Source organism: Melanostigma gelatinosum (genome assembly GCF_949748355.1).
Source record: "Melanostigma gelatinosum genome assembly, chromosome: 5".
Taxonomy (NCBI): Eukaryota; Metazoa; Chordata; class Actinopteri; order Perciformes; family Zoarcidae; genus Melanostigma; species Melanostigma gelatinosum.
This window is the reverse complement of record NC_136638.1, coordinates 15707534-15730149: the sequence shown is the minus strand read 5'-3', so window position 1 is coordinate 15730149 and position 22616 is coordinate 15707534. Positions and strand designations below refer to the sequence as shown.

At 42.0% G+C, this 22616-nt stretch overlaps 2 protein-coding genes across 2 annotated transcripts in view; both read right to left on the bottom strand.

Annotated features, from left to right (window-relative positions):
• Positions 1-6: 6 nt before the first annotated feature.
• LOC306777869 (putative methyltransferase NSUN7) lies at positions 7-17865 on the bottom strand (the record flags this gene model as incomplete). The annotated part of the gene is made up of 12 exons (XM_079269176.1): positions 7-373; positions 832-1096; positions 4681-4804; positions 5380-5515; positions 6891-6992; positions 7246-7389; positions 8064-8298; positions 9226-9409; positions 10105-10257; positions 10370-10500; positions 13124-13182; positions 17526-17865. 12 exons carry the CDS (start codon positions 17863-17865, stop codon positions 12-14), a joined length of 2235 nt encoding a protein of 744 aa, XP_079125302.1. The 3' UTR covers positions 7-11.
• A 4325-nt stretch (positions 17866-22190) lies between these two features.
• The window catches only part of LOC306777868 (neuronal acetylcholine receptor subunit alpha-9-II), a gene marked incomplete at its 3' end in the record, with an annotated part of 3974 nt that continues 3548 nt past the window's right edge, over positions 22191-22616 (bottom strand). Inside the window, 1 exon segment of the mRNA XM_079269175.1 lies at positions 22191-22606. Coding sequence (XP_079125301.1) covers positions 22191-22606 — 416 coding nt within the window.

The following is a 22616-nucleotide window of genomic DNA, read 5'->3' as shown; positions in this document are numbered from 1 at the left end:
TGTTGGTGAGCTCAAAACAGGGGCCGGGATTTGACCAACGCATCCTTGGAGAGACCCCCACTGGAGCGGGGGAGGTGTACACTTTGAAGTGGGGGCCTCCACTTGTAGTGTAAGCTTGTGCTGCATCCTGTTCGGCCGAGCTGAGGTGGGAAGAAGTCGGGAAAGTGAACGGGAGGCAGGACGAGCGCCACAGGCTTCAGCACCTCTTGATGAGGTCTGCGGGGACGGGCCAGCGGGGGAGCAGGAGGACGGGCAGTTGTGTTTAACACAGCGGTGATGCTTTTCTTGGGGGCGCTGCTTTCTGATTTGGAGGACGAGAAGGAGCTGGACACTGTGTTCTTTGAGGGCTGCAGGCACATTTCTTTGGCTTTTCCTGAAGGACAAAAGCACTGAGATGGAGGTCGGAAGGGAGAGGAACATATTTTTGGACCAAAGTACAGAACACATTGAGAAAAGAGGATGAGGAATAGCAATACAAGACATTACATGAACTACTTCTGTTCAAACTAATGTAGTTCTTGCTACTCCTCTTCACCAAAAACTTAAGTTTGACATTTTGGAAGGACATATGCTTATTGGTTTCTTGCCCGAATAAATGAGAGGATTGAAACCTATATTTGTGTAGACACGAATCTACAGACAGGAGATGGTCAGCTTTGCTTAGCTGTAGCTGTCTGTAGCTTCATGAGAGTGCTATCAATCCTACAAAAACTCTAACTCTCATCAAGATAGCAACTAAGCAAAATTACCAAAATGTCTTTTAATCAGCTGTATGTTCCTGTTACTACATACGACTGACTTGAAATATCGGGCTAAAGTATTCATGCGCACCTTCTGATGACTGCCGCCTGTTAGTAAATTCCTGATGTCCACGCAAAGTAGTACTGTAGCTGCCCATGGTCTCTTGGTTTCTGGAATGAACACTGGCAGAGAGATGGGGCTGAGCGGTGCGACCATGGGTTGTTTTTGTCGTCCTGTTGGTGAGTCTATGCTGCTCTTTGGTGGTGAGCTGCTTGGAGCCGATCCTGTCCAGTATGCCTTTGGCATTTGCTCTGATAAGCACTTCATATGGTGTCTCTTTGACGACTGGCTCAGGCTGTTGAGAAGTGACAAAGCAAGAGCTTGTATTTTGTAAGACAAGACACCGAATCATTTTTTAGGGTGAAAAAATGTTATGGATATACTTTAAAAAAAACACATTTGTTTACTATACTTATTACCATACCAAACAAAAAAAAGAAAAAAAGAATGAATGGTCTGTGCTGTCCACCAAATGTAATATTGGTAAAAGAAAAGATGAGGAGAGCGCCACCATGTCCTTGCTGCTGACCTGCTGTCTCAGCAACAGCCCTCACAGCAGCCCACTGCTCTCCTCAACACCTGAATTATTCACAAGCACAGTGTACACTACGGGGACATGCAGCCTGTGTGGGTTTATGTGTGTATTTTGCTACTAAGTGCTTGCTTTACAAATATGTATGTGTTTGTACAATGTGTTTGTAATTCTCTGTATACAGGTATGTGGTCACACTGTAATGTGTGAAAGCACATTTAGCACATGTCCTTATTTGTGTTGATGCACTCTGTGCACACAGGTAAACAGGCTTCAGAAGCGCCACTGTAATGCAGTCTTTGGTGGACTTCATTGATGCAAACTCATACAGACAGGGGGCGCTGAATTATTCAACAGACACTCTCCTTTGCTACCCTTTCTTCCCACTCACCCCAGTAAATCTCTCTTCCTCTTCAGATCTCATCAGACCGAACCAACTATGCCATACTCTGTAAATCTCTCATTTCCTTCTACACTTTGCCAAATTTAGCTGCCACAGCACGCTGGAGCTGAACCCATTCTGTTTCAATACTTACGTCCAAAATCACGACGTCCATTCTAGCTTGACAACCACACCCAAATGTATGAAACGCACCCTAAACAATCAGCAAAACAAAATCAAAGTGAAAAGTCTAGGGGTATGAATCCCATGTTACTACTGTCCAATTCTTCCTTCAGAGGTTGGGGACTTTAAGGGAAAAGTCCACCTGTGATGTACTCTGCTTCCTCTAGGAATTAGGCCAGAAACACATTACTTGACTGTCTTTATTGTTCCCAGCTGTTTCCGTATGGTTTTCTCAGAAAGACCTTTACTGGGGGCCACTATGACAGTCGATTTAAGCCAGACAGCATTCAAACACTGATATAATTGCTATTTTTATGGTGCTTTTCGGAGAGCCACAATAACTTTTGATGAGCTGAGTTTATTGGCGGTGGGGAGAAAAAAATTCCTGTATGAGGCCCCATTACAGCGCCTTGATTATCTTTTCATTCCTATCTGCGGAGGTATAAAACATGATGGATGGCCAGAAAGGAACAGACACCAGAGCACTCCGTCACATCCGGTGGGGGTAAAATGGCTTAATATCCCTGCACTGGAATCATAAGCATAAGAGCAGATTTCATAATGTAAGCGAGTACGTCGTAAACTCGGCTATGTGGATTATGAGGGTGTGGGGAAGCCTGGCTACACAGACTTGATGAGACTTGCTGATGAGTTGGGCTTCCCTACTGTAACGGACTTACTGCATCACTTAACTACCACCAAAAAATAACAATAAAGGGGAGTGAGTTTGGTTAACATAGGAAAACTGGGAGAGTCTCTCACTGAAGCAATGAAACCTGTGACTAGACAACACAACAGAGTAAGACAGAGCGCTTCTCAATTACTAATGTTCATAAAAAAATCTAACAGAGCGCTCCATTCAGAAACACACATTGCTACAATAAACTAAAATCACTTCAAAGAAACTTCTAGTGTCCAATTAAAAAATGTCTTCATACACACAAAAAAGTATATTCCTACTTGTTTCTTTTGTGTAATGAAATCCAAGACTCTCTTCTCTCTCCTGCTGCTCGAACTGCAGCTCGTAATATCGACCCTTTCACTCCTTTCATCCTTTCATCTCATTCTGACTTACCTGATTTCTATTTCAGCTTATTTTTTCTCATTTCAGAATTCATTCCCACTCACCCCGTCGTTTTCTGCTCCTTCATCTCACACTTTCTTTCTAGTTGCAGATTAGACTCGGACCAGACACCTGCGTCTGTGACCCAACATTTTCATTTCTTCTCGCAGGCTGACCTTAATTCTCCTCTACTTTTTTCTGTCTCACATGTTTGATCAAGTGGCTGTGACAGCTCATTTTCACCTAACCTCAACTTCAGTAGCCCGGTTCCCAACTTACCTTCCCCCTTCTACCAATACGAAAAAAAGATATTCAACAGGATCTGTTTCTACATGAAGAAGACAAACATACGCCAAATTTGAAGATAATCCCTCAAAGCATTCCTGAGACGTATACGACAGCATAGCATGCCATTAAAATGTCACAAAAAGTCATACTATATTATGCCATAAAAAAGTCACAAAATAAACATTTCATGACAGAGATTGTCTTTAAAAACGTCATAAAAAGTAATACTATTGTATGTCATGAAACGTCATCGTAAAGTATGCCATGAAAATGTAATAAAGCATGTGATTAGTGAGCCATTGTTAAATATTATGCCATAAAAATGGCATGGAAAAAATCATGCCGAAAAAAATGTTAAAATGAAGTCTAGTAGTCCATGAAAATGTCATGAAAAAGTAATGGAATAGTATTTCATAAAAATGTCAATGTATAGTATGTCATCCAAACTTAAAAAAGTCATCGTAGAATATGTCAAAAAATATAATTAAAAAGTGTTGTATTCAAGAAAAGAGTCAGAAAAGGGTCACAGTATTGTATGTCATAAGAAAGTCATAAAAAGGTCATGCTACAGCATATCAGAAAAAGTCTGAAAAGAAGTCATAGATCATACAAAGAAATAAAAAAGGCATTCAAAAGGTATGTTTAAAAAATAATGTCATTCAAAATTCATATTATAGTATGTCATACAAAAGTCATAGTAAGCCAAAAAAGTCATTAAAAAACACTGTATGGAACATCATAGAAAGAAATTGAATTGTAATAGAAAGCCTATAGTGTGTCATAAAAAGGTCAATGTGTAGGATGTTATAATAAAGTAATTATATAGTATGTCAAACTGAAAAAGTCATATGCCAGAAAAAGGCATAGAAAATGTCATAGTGGGCCAATAGTATGCCATAAAAATGTAATTTAAAACGGTATGTCATAAAAAAGTAAATGTATAGTATGCTATATAGTAATTCATGAAATAGTTAGTGTAGTATGCCATTTAAAGCCATAGAAACATCACAAAACGTCATTGTACAGTATGTCATAAAACATAATAAAGTCATAGTATGCTATTAAAATGTCATTAAAAAGTCATACTTTACTGTGTCATAAACTGTCATGACAAAAGTCATAGTATAGTATGCCCTTTGAACTCAGACAAACTAGAAACATTAGAGAATGTGTCGCAAAAATCTTGTAAAAAAGTCATAGTACAGTACGTCATAAAATCATGATAAAATGTTCATAAAAAATCATCGTAAAGTATATCATAAAAAGTCACAACATGCTATAAAAATGTAATATAAAATGTTATAGTATGTATACTATGTAATCAACTGTGTAATAAACTATGAAATAAACTAGAATTACCCTAACTAACAAAGTTGTTTGAGGGTTAAGCACTGCTTTGCTCTGTGAGGTTTCTGTTTAAGTGATGCTAACCTCTCTGCTGAGGACAGCTAGGAAGCAGCCATTCCTCTGTTCTGAGGGCTCCAGCATGAAGAAGGGGTGTGTTGTCATTGGACCATCGGCATGGTCAGGAATGCTGAACGGAGATGGACTAAGCCTAGATGAAACACACATGTACAGAAACAGAAAACATGAGCCATGCTAGTTCAGTAAGTAAATGAATGTAAGTCCACGAGTTACGTAATAATTAAAGCCAGTGTGAGCCATACCAATAACTATACTTGTGCTGTATTTATGGTAGCCTGAGGCATCAGCAGCACGGCCAGCTAAATTCAGGAAGGAGACAGTCCTGGTACATTCAGGGTTACATGAATGGTATAATTCAACTCTTAAGTTCTTCAAACCACACACACACACATACACAAAAAATAAAAATAAAAATCTATTCGAGAAATATAAAGAATGTCTGAAAGGGAAGCTGTCTGAGAAATGCATTTTGTTCCTGCCCCTTTCACAGCATTTTGAGACATTAAAGAGCACCTTTGATGATGTTTTCTCCTCCAGTTTCTACCTGAGGTGTGCTGAAACTTTGACATAAGCCTGTCTGTAGGGAAACAGCCAAACAACCGAGCAGGCTGGCAGACAGCGAGGCAAACCGACAAAGAAAGACAATGACAGATACAGATGCAGCAGGTGCACCAGGGTACTGCGGTACAGAGACCTGAGGCTGACCTGAAGTTTGCTCGTTTTGGTTCCCCCTCCTGCTCTGAGCGGGCCTTGGCTTGCTCCAGCGCTCTGCTCACCACCTCCTCATTCTCCTCTTTGTATGATGAACAGGTAGCGTACACCACTGCCAAGACCTTAGAGACTATACAAAGAAATATGTGCATTGTATCAACAATTACGTAAATATGAATACTCCACCTCTGTGTGTTACAAGTATATTTCATTATATTATTATCATATTACCCTTTTAAATGTAAATACATCTGAAATAATATGTGACACATAATACCAAGACATAAAGCTGATTTATTGACATAGGGCCACAATCTTAAACTCATTTCATGTTCAATGAACGCAGGAAGTCAGACAAGCACACACACATTCAGTCAAAAGTTTCTTCCTCTCATTTTATGACAATTAAATGTGATTATTCAAACTGAGTCGTCCTCATCAAGCGTTCCCTTTGAAGAAATGGGACCTTGAATGTTAATTCTTTTCTACCGTTTGCGTAAATACATAGCTCATTTCATTCAACTGCTGGCTTGTAGATTTGTGAAGCTATCGGTCGTTTGATTTCCTTCATTTGAGCTTTGATTTCTTTCTTTCCCACTAATTATAGCCAGACAGAAACAATTAACGCCAAGCTGATAACAAATAAAACCTTCTCCGATGTGGCAAATCAGCTCCAAACAAATGTGATTTATTGCTTGAAGGAAGCGGAACAGAAGAAGAAGAGGACTGAGGCAGTAACATTTGTCATTCAGATGTCTTGTTCTGCAACACACCCACCTCACAGCTGGGACATTAAGGGCTATGGAGGTATGTTAGTATCCGTCTGTGTGAGCACTGTCTATGCGCATGCTTATGTGATATGGGACTATCGACTCAAGCAAGGTAAAATACTCGATACACACCCACCATTAATGAACAGTCCTATTAGAAAGTATCTACAAAAATGTAGAAGAGGGCTGATGGATGGCAGTGTGATTAGAGGAGCTGGTTTTCATTGCCCCGAACAGAAATACTCCAACAGCTCGATGGACACGACCGAGACCAACGCAGAAAGAAAAGCACTGAACAATACAAGACAGACCGAGGCTAACAATACGACTGGGCAGGAAGGCAGTGACACCTGCATAGTACAGAATATGATGTAACTTGACACGGTAGGGCCCTCATATTCAGTCTATGGTCCCTCTGTCATATTCAGTTCTATAGAATATATGCAATACAAAGGAGAGTTGCTAATCACTTGCTTACACTATGCAAGGAATACTGCAGGAGACTGTGGATGACGGAGAGGAACATTAGCATTCCTAATTAACACTCAGACGATCACGATACCACAGGCGTCAGCCTAATGCACACGAGAGCAGATATTTAGGAAGTCTAAGGTTCATTGTGTCAGAGAGGTGAGGGAGGCTACGCGCTCACACCTGAGCTCATATGCTGTGTGTGTGTGTGTGTGTGTGTGTGTGTGTGCTTGTCAGCATGAGAGCAGGTGGTTCAACACTCACACTTCAAGGCGTGATCGATATCCTTCCTCTGCTGGGCTGCCAGAGCTTCCAGTTTGCTCTGGGCTATGGAGCTCTGGGATAAGTCCTGCAGCAGGTCTGTGTCTGAGAAAAAGAGCAGAATCTCTGTTTTATTGGCGGATCTGTTTACAGGTGGTTATGGGTTTTACATAAGCAACTGTGCGCGTGCACATCCAACATTTTCTAACTACACGGATGGGCAGAGAAAATTGAGAACTCTGAGGAGTTTCCTTCGTCTGTGGGGGCGAAGGAAATGTGTATCTGAATGTATATCTGAGGCTTAATGTACACTCGATTATAACATGTATTTCTGAAATCCTCATAGATGGCTATTTACCTCCATTCTCTTGCAGTATGAATTCGACCGGATTGCTGACCGCAGACACAGAACACCTGGGGGTCAACAGGATGACACGCAACCTCTGGAGTCGCTTGTCTCTGTTGTCCAAAGACTGGAAGACCTCTGGTATCAGCTTCACGTCTGAGCAGAACACACATAGAGTTCAATGACATCCTGAATAATCACAAATATACATTCGCTCAATGATTAAACACTACTCACAATTTCCTGTTATATTTCTTCGTGGGAAAATACCCTGTCTGAAGGCATCTTTTGCAATTATTGAAATGTCAGCTTTCTTACATGTACTCAATTGTTTCCCTAATGACTAGCTGAGTTGGCAGCCACTATCAGCATGCAGTACTGTATTTACATACAACTCAGAATCTCAGCAGACAATTTGCTTTTAAGTGCACTGCCTGGATATAAGTCTTTAAGAATTTGCTGACAACAGCAACTGACAATGTTTCGACCAATACTCTCTGCCTGATTACCCCAAATCTTCTCACTGAAAACTGTGTTCAAATTGTATCACTTCACGTCACCGAAATAGGTATTCTCACAAAGCTATTTGCTAAAAAAGAGCAGTCAGTTTGAAAAATAGTGGATCAGTGTGCCAACGCCAACAGGCAATAATCAGTTTCTCATTCTCTCTTTCATTGAAGTAAAAGATGGATGAAGACAAACATCGCTTATGGTGGCATTAAAACAAAGACAGTAAATAGACCACGTTTCCTCTGATTCAATCTCTTTTGTCTCGCATACAAAGACACAAACAGATACTGCCCTCGTGGACACATCCTTCTTATGCCTACTCTTGGAGCCCATGGCAGCTACAGCCTGCTGCAGCTCCTCCCTCTGAGCGTTTGTACGGTCACTGACACAAACGTAGACTGTGGGCTTAACGTTGCTGTTGGCTTTGTGTTTCTCTGCAATCAGGGAGGCAGTGTGGGACACGGTGAGGCCAGAGAAGCAGCCCAACATAAGAACATCTCCTTCCTCTGGTAGCAGGGCGCACACCGCATTTGGGCCCAGGCTGCAAGATTTATCCTGCAGACACATTTAGTGAAAGCATCAGTTCGATAAAGAGACAGACTTTAATAAAATACATTTCTAGATACAGGTTTCTGCAGAGCAGCAACACTCTGCAAACTGATGAGACACAAACTGAGATAAGAGAAAATAGGAGGGAAAGTTGCACTGTCGGATACTGGTAAATAGAATTGAGATGGGAATAGATGAGAGAGGAGAGGGAGTTTGGAGCAGCTGTTGCAAGCAGGTACGGAAGGGAGGTAAGAGGAGGAGAGGAAGCAAAGGAGGAAAAGAGAGGAAGAATAACAGTGCAGTCAGATTACAAGAAAGATGTCCTTCAATCAATGGGGTCCCCTCTGGAAACAGTGCCGGACGTATTCCTGTGGAACCACTGGGCTGGCTCAAGTTTCTCGAGTTGATATCCAGATTACAGGGTGTGTCACCAGGGTGGAGAGGACCAAGGCCATTTGAAAAGAGAGAAACTAGGGGAGAGAAACTGTGATGGAGAGTCATAAAATGGAAAGAGGGAGAGGTGATTAATTAGGCAGTGGTGTTGAATATTTGATTGAATTTGGCTGCAAAATCCAATTTAATTGTGTTGTGGTGCTGTGGTGCTTATAGTTTGCATGGCAGCTTGACTTTAATGGAGTAGAAATGAAATGATTAAGCCGCTCTCCCCCTCCCAGACGGAAGGATTATTTATGGCTCAAAGTGACATATGACTGGACGAGAAGAACTGACGTGAAATATTTGTATCTGGGAAAACTAATCTAAGTTGGCATGAGGGAACTCAGTCTTATAATCAATGTGAGCAAGTCCATTACCGAAGTGAAATCATAAATATCAGAGAAGATTGATGGCGCACAACAGATTTCAACAACCATATTAAAGTCTGTGGGGGAGGAGGATGCTCTCGTCAGAAACCTCTCTCTGTGAAGCTTGTACCTGTACGATGAGTCTGTGGTCGCTAAGCAGCTTGGTGGTGTACAGCTGAGCTTTCAGCTGAGCAGGGAATACCAGTATATCCCCACAGTGGGGATCCTGGCAGAAGGTCTGGCCCTCCAGCTCCCCAATCGATTTCACCTGCGAAAAGCCCGCACTCTTCAGGACACTTTGGACGTCATCGACGCTAGAGGAGAGGAGCGAGGAGAGCAGATTAGGGAAAGCCCCAGATAAGGTATGAAGGAGGGAAGAAGGTAAGAGGTGAGATAAAGAGGAAGACTGTCATCATAGATAATAATAGTGTGTACAATTTCTATGTGGCCTTTTAAAACGACTTTAGAAGTAAAACGAGCTGTAAAAGCCATGAAGATACACACACACACGCACACACACACACACACACACACACAAACAGACCACTAGTCACAACAGGTGACCTTTACAGTCCTAGAGCTTGCTGAGGGTTGTTGCTGATTGAATCTGTTCACAGAAGCAGGATTTACACCTAACTGAATCAGCCTGCCAGGGTGCCTGCAAGAACACGCATTAGCACACACACACACACACACACACACACACACACACACACACACACACACACACACACATTGTCCAGTGGTTTAATTGGATGTCAGCAAGGCACCTAGTCTATAAAACATTGGGCTGCACGCCAAGTTAAAGGTCTGTGTGTAGATGCTTGCACTACATTAGCTTACAGTGCATTCCTGGGTTTATGTACAGGTGTGCATGTACAGGTGTGCATGTACAGGTGTGCATGTACAGGTGTGCATGTACAGGTGTGCATGTACAGGTGTATGTCATCTGCTTCTGAGTAGGTGAGTGAGTGGTGTGTGTGTGTTTGTGTGTGTGTGCTCAGCTAACCTGCTCTTCAGTGAGTTGACCCATGCGTAAAGTGGAAGACTGCTTGATCTCTGCTGCTTGCTCTTTACACTCTCTGGCAGGATATGCTCAATGGACAAGAGACCGTGTTTGATTCTGCAGCGGGCCAGAGACGCTGCCAGCTTGGTTTTAAACCTACACACAACAAAAGAAAAAAATGTTTTACCTCTTCTATATTCAATTTGTATTCCCTTTTATGGATCCACTCCTTTTTTTCCTTATTCCTGCTGTTTTTTTCATTCCTTACCTGAGGAAGTAGCTCTCCACATCTTTGACTTCCTGTACGATCTCCTCCTCCCCATGGCGTTCCCGTGGGAGGAACTTTCTGTCCTGGAAGTCATAGAGCATGACGGCAAAGAGGCTCATCTGATCATCTGGCTGGAGCACGAGGACAAAAAGTACAGTTAATTGGTGACTTCTGTTTTAACAAGAGAACAAAGAAAAAGGAGGACCAAGGAGAGAGGCCACATGCCTGACAGACAAATGTATAATTTTGATTAACATGACTGAGACACAAGCTTTTAATGAGTGAATGCCTCAAAAATCAGCTGCATATACAAATCCAGAATGTACATGAAACCAACACAACCTGACATTTGGTTACAGTGCAGTCGATTGCGCTGTTTTGACAACCTAATGAGGGGTGCAGTGCAGTGATACAATTTATTTGTATGTTCGAGACTAAATTATCCACACACACACACTTACACACTCACACGCACACACGCACACACACTCACACACTAACACACACACACACACACACATACAGTAGTTCAAGGATGTCCTGCCATGACCCCGCTGCTGCCTTAATTAAACACAGGAAGAAGAGTTATGTCTCTATCGCTCCTCTACAATTACCTCGATCCATTCAGTTCTCTATCCTCTATCTCTCTCTCTTTTTCACTCTCCACCTTTCTGTCCCTGAGGGTGGGAGGGCACCAGCCGCATTAGTGACAGATGGTGTTCCACCGCAGCAACAGCTTGCAACATCCTCACTACTGGGCTAATGGGCCGAGAAGCTAGAACGCTACCAGGGTTCATTCTGCAGCTAGGAAATTAGTCTCAGAAACAGGTTGCAGCACTCGACTTTTCCTCTCGACCTCGTCTTCTCTACCTCAAGTTCCACTTGCCCTTTACCAAGGTAAACCCTTGGGTGTGGGGACATTCCCAGTCACTAAGTCCCCTGGCAACAGCCTCCCATGGTGGGAAATAGACCTACAGTAAACATGCCTACTGTGTAGTCAGATGCATATCCAGCTTATGAGCGAATAAGCTGCATTTGAAAATAATGCTGGTTTTGATGCTAAATGCAATGGTTCAATTAAATTAAGGAATATGAGACAAACATCAGATGAGTTTTATCGAATACACAACATTAATATGTTCTATTGATTTATTCTCAGTCAATACCATGTTGATTTATTTTACATTACACAGAGCAAACTATTCTGTAAACTATTTTCAAGAAGATTCTAGATGTAGTGGAACATATGGCTCCTTTTTCATGGGGCTCGGGCCTATTTCATGTCAAATGTCACAATGTACCTACCGCAATATGCTTGCTTCACATCCATAATGCCATTCATTTCCATCCTCCACAGGATTTAGGCTTCATTTTCTCTCTCTAGTCTAGTCAAATCCGCCTCAGGCATGCAAGCCTATCTATAACTTTATTCTAATTTGTTCCCCAATACCCACATGTACCCCCCTTTTCTAGGCCACCTATTCTCGCTATCAAGGTTGAACTTTATAGATGGCAGCAGTGTAAAAGGAGGTAAGAGTGAGCTCTAAAGACTGTCTCATTGTGTCTGGGCTTTATTGTCTGGATGCAGAGTAACGACCTGCCACCAACACATAGGGAGAACCATTCATTTCACCCAGGGCCATGTTTCACAAGGCTACAGTGTGTGTGTGTGTGCGTGTGTGTGTGTGTGTGTATATGTCTGTGTCGGTTGGAGGAGGTGGGGGGGGGGGGTTTGCTTCAAACACACATGATTATTGTGTCTGTATTATGTTTGCGTCCTCTGAAGTAGACATTGGTTGTCTACAATCTTTACACTCCATGACAGCTCAGTTTTCTGACATTCATCACCTCCTGCTTTCATAACTTTCATTCATTTCCATTCTCGATCAGCTATGACTAGTGCTGTGCATGTTTTATCACCATCCAGACTGTTAAGAGAAGCAGCTCGAACACCCTCCGTTTTCCGCAGCTTCTTTTATGTGGAGTAATAAAAGTAGGGCAAACGTACATGCCAATCTCCTCCAGAGGATACCTCTCCATTTCAGTAGCAGAGAGTTCATCTACAGCCGCAGGTACACAGCTGTGCTGAAAATCTTTCTTTTACGACGACGCAGCTCAAGTATCACTGATAACTTTCAGCACACTGGTTCTATAGGACACACTGTGCAGGATACACTCAGACGCCACATCATCCAAACACACTGGGGTTGTTTATTTCATCACTAATTAATGGGGAGTTTTGCTTGAGAAAATGAATCACGGAAAAGACACAGCCCGGCCTCATAGTACCTTTTAGATGTGTTACAACGGGAGCGACTGTCACTCATAAAGGTGGGGAATGTGAAAGGCACAAGGTGCTTTTTGAATTGATTAAAGGAGAGTATTAGTGTAGAACATCAATACAACTGTTACTGATTAGAGGTCTAGAGAACAGAACAAAGAGTAGCCTGTGCGGAGTACGAACAGCAGGACATGAATATTGGAGCACTGAGTAGAGGATTGTGAGCCAAAGAGTTTAGAAGAACAGCACGAGGTAAACAAAGCTATAAACTAAGTGATAGCACGGTAAACTCCAAAACTCAAGTCAAGCTATTCTCAGCATCAAAAGGATTTTGAGTTTCAGCAGCAAGTTGACAGTAACAGATGTGCCTCTCTGTCATATAATGCCAATACACACCAAGGGAAAAAAGACATGTTTACTTCTCTTAAACTACTGCTGTATTAAAGAATACTGCTCCTATTTAACTCACTTACCATTGGCTGAGTGAGGGAAAAGTAGCTGTCAATCATAATGTCCTCCAGCAGCTCTTGATCTGTGCAGAAATATGAAGTGGTAGAGAGGTAAAACAAGGTTAGGTAGAAGGATGGAAATGTGGTAATGTGGATTTCCAATACCAATTATGTGTCTGAGTAACGATGCATATTACTGCCATCTTTATATCAAGGTCTAATTATCCCTAGAAACCAGTCAAGGCCCTTTCATTTGGAGAAAAATAGAACCACACGAAATTACTAATATCCATTAGCTGGTAAGATATATGTTACTAAGGACAAATCCATGTCTAATGATGAGAACATGAGGGGAAAAGAGATAAAGACAACGAGCAAGAGAGGCTCCTAGAGGCACCGCAAATGATCGTGATTTAATTTGAAAAGATAATTCAATTCGATGGAGGGTTTAATTTCCCGTGATTAACCGCTTATTTGGTGCTTAATTCGAGTTAATCTGATTCTTCATTTGCCTCATTTCTTTCATTTATTGTGTCTGTGGTGAGTGGGTGTGTGTAATCCAAGGACTAATGGCATTAATGACATCCTAAGTAATAAACAGGCTTCATCTGAACAGTGAAACCAAATAGCAGGCACACATGTGTTTCATACCAGACTAGACAGTGTTTGTATGAATTGTTATCTTCTTGATTTTATTCAACACAGGTTACTTGCACATTATGTAGTGGTGACATGATGGACATTGTGTTATCTTACACTTTTATATTATAACCGACAGGATGAATTACAAAACTTAAATTGGGTCGATCATCTGTTAGGTTTTTAGGCTGTACAATTAAACTTTGCTTGACCTTCTTAATCAAATCTGGACAGTAGTCTGAAAAAAGGTAACTATGACCTTTAAAGTGGTGAGAGCTGCCGATCCAATATCTACAGTATGTGTGCTTTATAGAGTATTTTTATGGCTGTCATATCGTGATTGCAGCAACTGTTCCGCTGGCCTGCGGGATGCTTTCTCTCTGAAATACACATAAAAGCACATGCAGGCGTATCCTTCACATTCCAATCTGGGGAAAGTGGGCTCTCCTCTTCAATATGTGGGGAGATAAGAGAGCCGGCAACACTATCCACTTTATCATATCAGGATGAAACAACAAGCTGCTTCCAAAGCCACTCTGCAGGTAGTGTTTGCTCATTACGCACTGGAAATGGGCAAAATTATAATTTCCCCGAGATGGTTGTGTTTCCAGTGAGTTTGGAGAAAGGGTCATTGTGCTGCTGCAGATAAGCAATTAAAAGGTGGGAATGAGGTTTGTGTAAGTGTGAGAACCCAGGGTTTCAACATTAAAGTGCTTGTGCATGTATATGTGTCTACTACACACATTGTTGCCTTCTCAGGTACTTCTTATTCCTGACAGGCACACCTCTTAAGCTGCAAATAGGAGGTAAGCCCCGCTCGCCTGAGACACCATGGAAACCGCACACACTGCTGTTAACTTATCACAACATCTCAAATCATGCCAATCTGTACATGCTGGGTAGACAGCATGTAGGGCAGGACAAACACACACATGTGCATGCAGTTACACACACACAAAGTAAATGTTTGTACGTAATAGAGCTTATCTTTAATTGAAGAAACAAAGCATATCATCAGCAGTGGTCTAATTTATAGCAGGTGCAGGTCAATGGGGTTTACAATGGTGGCCATTACTGCAGAAGGCCTGATAAGCCCCGAGGAGATAACCACAGTGCACACAGAGTAGCACAGACCCCCGAGGGAGCCATGATGGTTAAGTATAGAGGTCATAGTCTTGCGCATGCTATAAATCACACACAGCAGGTTGAGTAAAACACAGAGGAAATTCTGCTATAAATCACTTACAAGAGACATCTTTGCACAGCAGACAGTGCCTGGGTTTTACTGGTGGGACAAGACAGAAATTCTTAAATACAAACTCCTGACTCCAGAGGTGGAAATGAAAAGAAAGTGACATAAAATCAGTCTAACGAGAAATAAATCCGACACCAGCAGGAGGCACTAGTGATCGCAGGACCTGTGTTGAGCTTGTGTGTTTAGTGGCTTTCACCCAGGTGTTACACAATGAGCAGTGACTGATGGTGACTGTAGTCAAACAAATCCTGAGTGAAAGAGCCACACCCGAATGCAGGCTCCACTTCTCTTCAACCAGTTGTCTCACAATGTCTCGCATCAGTGCACCCGATTCCACATTAATCTAACGGAGGAAGGGCCAAAAAAGGTACATGCCATACGTTATGCAATTACCTTTGAGATAGATGGCAAATCTATCTTACATATCATGCGCCTGCATAATTTCATATTTGCTGGAGCATCCAGATAGTCGGTGTTCTGATTGTGGTCAAGGACAAAAAAAAAGACTGTCTTTCCCTCTTTCATGCTCTAAATCCAGCCTAAAACAAAGTGGTCCAAAGAACCTTTCTAGCTGCACACAGAGGATACAGCTGCCACAGTCATCTGACAAGGACGTTTGGCAGCCCAGCTGAACAGTGTGGACAATGAGGCAGAAATACTCAGAGGAGTAGCCAATAGAAAGAAAGAGGGAAGAGGAGGGAGGGGGGAGGGGGGTTCTCATGGCCAGCGACAAGGTCAACTCCTCTCTTACCAGTTACAATTCAAACAAAAATACATAACATGCATAACATCGGCACTATACTCTGAGCACTGAGAACACAAGGCAAGACAAGTCAACAAGGCATTAAACCTTGACGACATAAACTCTCTCTAGGTCAGTGATCAGACAGTCACTCACGTGTGAAAAAAGACTTTTTAAAGAGACAGGAGAGGTCAAAGAAATCAAATAAAAGATAATGAAAAAAGAGAGGAGGAGGCAGAGAAGGGAAGGCGAAAAACAACTTGACTCACTGCTAATATTTGACTCCAGCTTTGTCTTTGTCGATGAAATGTCGAATCCACATAAGGGTAAACATCACCAACTCCCGCTCCATATTTTAGTATTGACCGACAACCACAGCAACAGATAAGTCGGTGTCCTCAGCAACCGATGCAGAACTGACTGAGCGTCTTTTTTGTTTTAAGCAGATAAGAGTTATAATCACAAGATCAATACCAAAGCTCATTGGCATTTTGCTCTGCGTATTTTTTGCTGCTAAAGCACTTTTTCTTTGGGTTAACAACTGACCTAAGCTCAATTTTGGATCAGTCATTCCAAGGCAGTGCACAAATGTGTCCTCTATGTGTGTGTGTGTGTGTGTGTGTGTGTGCGTGTGTGTGTGTGACTGCAAGCGTTGGGTGTGTGTGTCACTAGCAGATCAATTTGTGCACCAAAAGTCAGGCTGTTCGTGGGAGGAGGAAGAGGAGAGATTAACATTGGTTTCCAGGCTGTGTCATTTCATCTGCACCCAATTTCACCACACAGCCAGCCCGAGGGAATCGAACATGTGACCAAAATACGTATTTGATCAAGGCAAGTCGGCAATCATGTGTTTGTGTAACCGAAGTTTAAAATCAGTACCGGGCCGCTCTTCTTGTGTAACAATGATTTTCTGTCAATTTGATATACAAATACAACAACTGTGGCAACGGAAACTGATTTAACCGATGCAGGAAAACTCCTACTTCTTTTCATCTGTTATACCATAATCCCTGTAGAGATCAGGGATAACGTAACCATTCTAGATATCTGCCAATAATCCTGTAAACTAGCCAACGATGGCATTTTCAGCTCATCCTTTGCTTAAAAAATTGCATATTGCATATTGTAATTGTTCTAAGCTCAAGCAGATCATTTTCCTCAAGCAGAGCTCAAATTCAAGCTCTTGAGCAAACTAACAGCAACAGCAAACTTCTCATCCCTATAAAGGCATCATTTAATAGAGAAGAAAGGGTGATGGATGAAAACAATGCTGTAGCAATATGATCTCTAAATTCTCTTTTCGTATTATCCTCAGCAATCGAGTCCTCCTGGTGATGTAAGTAATATGACTTACAGCTGTAAAGCTAATATAGGTTACTGCAACAAGGCTGGAAAAAAATCATTTGTGGCTACGAGGGTGTTCGTGCTACACGACCTCTCCAGCCACTGAGAATGCCTTAAATCAATTCCAGCCAGCTTCCTGCACTCCCCTCCCTTACATAGTGATTACAGACTCCTGTGACTTCGGCCCCACCTTATTCCCAGATGACAGATTATGGGCCAGATTGATTTGTAGCATCACACATAATCCCCCCCTGGTCATTTAAGCATTTTTCTCAGCTATTTACCCTTAATCAATCTATCTATATTTAATTCTGCCTATTAACTTCCCAAGCCAAGGGCTATTCATACCAAATGGCTGTTTGTTTGCCAATCAAAGGGGCTTTACTTGCAATTTGATGCACCTGAAATGAATCAAAACAAACTTTACTTTACCAGTCAATACTCACATTTAAGTGTATTGAAGGCCAGCTCATACGCTGTACGGTGCATCTCCTCATCTTTGACTTCAGGTAACGGGAGCCCTCTTTCTTTGCCATAATTCACCAACCGGTGGGCAGCAGGCTTCTCCAGGTGGTTATTCTGGAAGATGACTGACGCCAGCAGGTAGACTCTGTCTGGAAAACCCAGCTGACCTTGGCCAGTGGTCTGGAGCTCTGGAGAAGCAGCAGGGATGCTGTGGTCGGCTGCTTTATCTACCGGTATCAGGTCTTCGCTGTTTGCAGGCTTTTTTGTCGTGCACGTGGAAGAGCGATTGGGAAGCCCTCCAGTGTTGTTATTTTTCACCATCCTCTCAGAGATGTATTTTCTCTCAGACAGCTGAAAACACACCATGAAATCTTTACTTTGAGGGCGTAAAAAATGCAAAAAGAAATTAAGTTCAACACTCAAAATAAAACTTACGATTTGGGATAATACAAATACAACTGACTTTCACTTGACTCTACGGTAATTAAGTAACATCTATAGGCAGATTGGGTCAAGTTAGTTTGTTATAACCTAAATGAATTGTTCGTGAATAAATGTCCAGCCATAAATATTACTGCAAAATGTCATCTATACACACTCAAACATGTAAAGCCATGGTGTACATTTAGACACAACTAGTAGGCTACATAATGATATGAGTTATAGTCGGCCATCTTTGTATGACTCACCGTATTAACGTGAATAATACAGCGGTAAACTAGAACACGTGTCGGTGTAAATCACGTTACGTTACCTTGCAGATGTGTCCTATTTTCTCCTACAAACATATGTGCACGTGTCATGCACTCTTCATATTTACCGACGCAAGCATTTATTAACGGTAAAAGTACTACCGTTGGTTGTTCCGTTAACTTTGACTCAACGGAAAGTTTTTAACTGCCCATAAATACTCACCATGAATAATCTGTGTCCGTTATGAGGCGAAGGATCGCCTCCTCTCCACAGATGTGGACATAAACCCCCCTCTGCTCCTGTGAGTATCTTAATTTGTTTAAAAAAATGCTTTTGTCCCAATTTAAAAGCAAACTTTCTGAATGTCCGTCAACATTGTGGAGCCCTTTGGTTTAGCGTGTTCCCGTCATCATGGCAACCGCATGCTCATTTCAAGGTCCTGTTCTTCACGGATAAAATAATGAATCGCCTTAAAACGCCGGATGTCCTTCACTGTCTGGTACACTGTGGGCTTGATACAGTTTCAGAGACAATTATGTCAAACGAAAGCTAATAACATATTAATGATGGAGAGTTATACATAAACCTAAATCTGTTGCAGATTGCCTGCAGCTGTTGTTTCAAAGGGTCCATGAAGGGAACGTTATCCAAACACAGGCGTAGGTGGATAGGACCCCTCTACTTTACTCTACTCCCCAATTATTCCATCTGAGCTAACGTCTGTCGATGTAAAACTCAAACTTACACCAGACACACAATGCAATTGAAAGCAGCATGGTTATGATTCACGTCAGTTTTGCATATTTACCTATTTTAAATGTTACAGTGAAATGAAATCAAAGTTTTAGTTCCAGACTACAAATGTCGCTCCCTAAAATCAGTCACTGACCATTACCTGCATAATTGTCCAAATGCTTTCAAAGTCCAATAAAGAGTCCAAAACAACAATTGAAATCTCTTCCATGTAATAAAATAGAGACTAAAGTGTGAAATGTAGCCCACTCAAAGAATGAAAAGTAAAAGTACTCATTATGCAAAATGGGCCCTCTAAGAGCATATATATATATATTATTATTATTTTTTTATATATGGTATTGTATAAAATACCACAAGTGCTTCAAAATGGTGCTGATAATGGTCATTTATTAAAGTACTTGGTTCTGTTCCACCCTGGTGGTAAATACATTGTCATCACAGTCATTTTCCCGTTCTGTTTCTAAATCTAAGTGGTGATAGATAATGCAGTCTTTCTTTCAGTGCCTGAGCTGCTACGCCTGTCCAAATTACATGGTTCACACTTCTCCTGACCCCCAATGGTCGTGAAGTCGTACCTGGGTGTGCACTTGAACAATAAACTGGACTGGACTGGACTGACCACGCTCACGCTCTTTATAAAAAAGGACAGAGCAGACTCTTTCTGCTGAGGAGACTGAGGTCTTTTGGGGTGCAGGGAGCACTCCTGAAGACCTTCTTCGACTCCGTGGTGGCATCAGCCATCTTCTATGGAGTGGTCTTCTGGAGCAGCAGCATCGCGGCAGCTGACAGGAGGAGACTGGACAAACTGGTGAGGAAGGCCAGCAGCGTGCTGGGGTGTCCACTGGACACTGTGGAGGTGGTGGGAGACAGGAGGATGATGATGGCGAAGCTCTCATCCCTGATGAGCCACGCCTCCCACCCCATGCAGGACACTCTGGCAGCTCTGCACAGCTCCTTCAGTCACCGGCTGATTCACCCCCGGTGTCTGAGGGAGAGGTACCGCAAGTCCTTTCTCCCCGCTGCTGTCAGGCTGCACAACCACTAACAAGACCACTAACACTTGAACACGAACACTTTAACACTTTAATTCATTCACCTGGTGCAATATCTTATCTAATCCGTGCAATGTCCAATACGTTTAAGTATTTACCTGATCCGTCTGTATATTCTGTACATACTGGTATATTTAATACTCTTCTTTACTGTCTTATTTTATTACTGTTTTACTGTTTACTGTTTAGTTTATTGTATTACTTGATTTTTATCTTTTATTGTATTTACTTGTGAGCAATGCTGCTGTAATCCTGTAATTTCCCCACTGAGGGACTAATAAAGGATTATCTTATTTTATCTTATCGTATCTTATCTTATGGTGATTACAGCCTGTTGCGGGGCCTGGAGCTCACTGAGCACTAATGGACACCAATGCAGCAGTCAGCAGAGAGATCATTTAAGATATTCTCACTTATATCACATGCATTGTGCTTCAGCATGACAATCACATGCATAAAAACAATGATTCCTCCGCCCATTTGATTTCTGCTCAACAGAGCCCACACTGGAGAGACTCCACAGAAACAACCACAGACGTGTTGCCTGCTGCCCTAGCATTTTGTACTCACGAGCCCACTCTCATTTATGGCCTCCAGGTTTAATTATGGAATTGCAGTGAGCAAGACGTATAGTCTCTTGCCATGCAGTAACATGGAGGACTAATAAATAGCATATTCATCTTTTTTTCCAATTCACAGTGGTGAAATGTTGAGTAGATGATGAAAAGACAGTGGGAATAATTCCGAGGCGCAGATCTTGCAAGGAAGATCCACATGAAGAATCTGTCCATCACCTCAGCAATCTTCTTTCATTCTGCATCCTCTCTGCCCTCTGCTCTCGGAAACAGTTGGCGATATATTCAACATCGTGCACTCACTTTGCCACATGCAGTTTCAAACAGTAAGCTCTGGGGCATCCACCACAGGAAGTGTATGTGGGAAAAGAGCACCCTCTACTGAAAACATAAGGTATTGTGGGGAAAAATCTGTGAAAGATAATTACCAAACATTCTTGTTTTCTCTCTTTCTTTTTTTTTACCATTCGGACTCCTTTCTGAATCTTCTGTTTGTTGCATTCCCTAACTACTGTAGTGGGTCGTTCTATATATAGGAATGGGGAAGGAAGATGAAATCTATAGCAATACGTCATGTTCATAAATGCAACATGCGTTAATGTGTTATGTCAGTTTACTTTCCACTTCTGGTGTCCACAACAGTTTCCTTTTCTTCCTTTTTGTTCTTCATTTCTTCCTGTTCTTTTCACCACACACACACACACAACGCACACACACACACAGACAGACACTGACCTAACTTGACCTGTCTTTCCAAATTCAAGGTATGGGGATTTTGGAAGAGGTGGGTGTCAGAGTGTGCACGTTGTGTTACATAATTGATGATCCGTATTAACTTACATCCTCTCTGTCCTGGCTGTGCTACAAACAAAGCTTGCTCATTAACTATTCACTGGATGATTTTGACCAGAGAAATGATTCCGTGTGTCCTGAGTGTGCACTGACGCTGGGCCTCTCAGCTCCAGGAGTCTGATTTCACAGTTGTGAATAAGACATGTGCCGTCTCCAATGGTCATATTTTAACTTAATTGAAGATCCCCTTACTTGTATTCAATGGTCAGATGATGAAATACCTGTACATCAAAGCCACGATTGATGGGGATGGCTCCAAGCTGCACATTTACAACATGCTTTTAACATAGAGATGGTAAAGATTGAGGAAGCAAAGTAGCCACAGTGCATGCAGAGTTGCAGGCAGCAGAAAACAATAACAAACAATATGCCTTTTATTATAAGTTCTCTGCCCGTTTTTTTTGTTTTAGATGGAGACCAAAGAACAAAATGTTGCTATGTAGGACACACAATTATCATGTGCAAGAAATTATTGTTTCAACATGTTAATATTCAAGAATATAGCCTGTGATGTATGGACATGGCCAAAAGAGTAAAAGTAAAATGTGTATATTTTCACATCACTGTAATCTATCCCGTTATTATAAATAATTGAAAAGCCACAAAGTCCATATCATTTTCAACATACCTGTTTGTAAAAAAAACAACCTAATAGTCCCTTTGACTTTTTTAATTTGACCAAAAAGAGTTCACTGAGCCAAATATTTTTCAAAAAGCATCACGGTGCATTGCCGATGATGAGGATGCTCATGAGGAAGACCATGATAAAGAAGATCCACATGAAGAATCTGTCCATCACCTTGGCAATCTTCTTCCATTCTGCCCCTTTGGCGCATGTGGCCCTCTGCTCTCGGAAACAGGTGGTGATATATTCAACATTGCGCACCAGCTTGGGGTCCACACCAGGGAAGCCACTGCAGAATACACAGGGGCCAAAGGTCACAGTGGGGCCTTGAGGTGGAGGCTTTTTGTCTTCAGGGCAGCAGGGGACCTTCTGGTCTTCTTTACAGCAGTCACCTGTCGGGATTTTTCCATTAGAGCCTTCATATTTCCCAGGTGCAAAGAAATGGCTCCTCTCTTCTCTGGTGATGTGGTGCTGGGCTTTCACTCTGGGATGGTGTTGTGGCTTGGGGTCTGAGGTCTG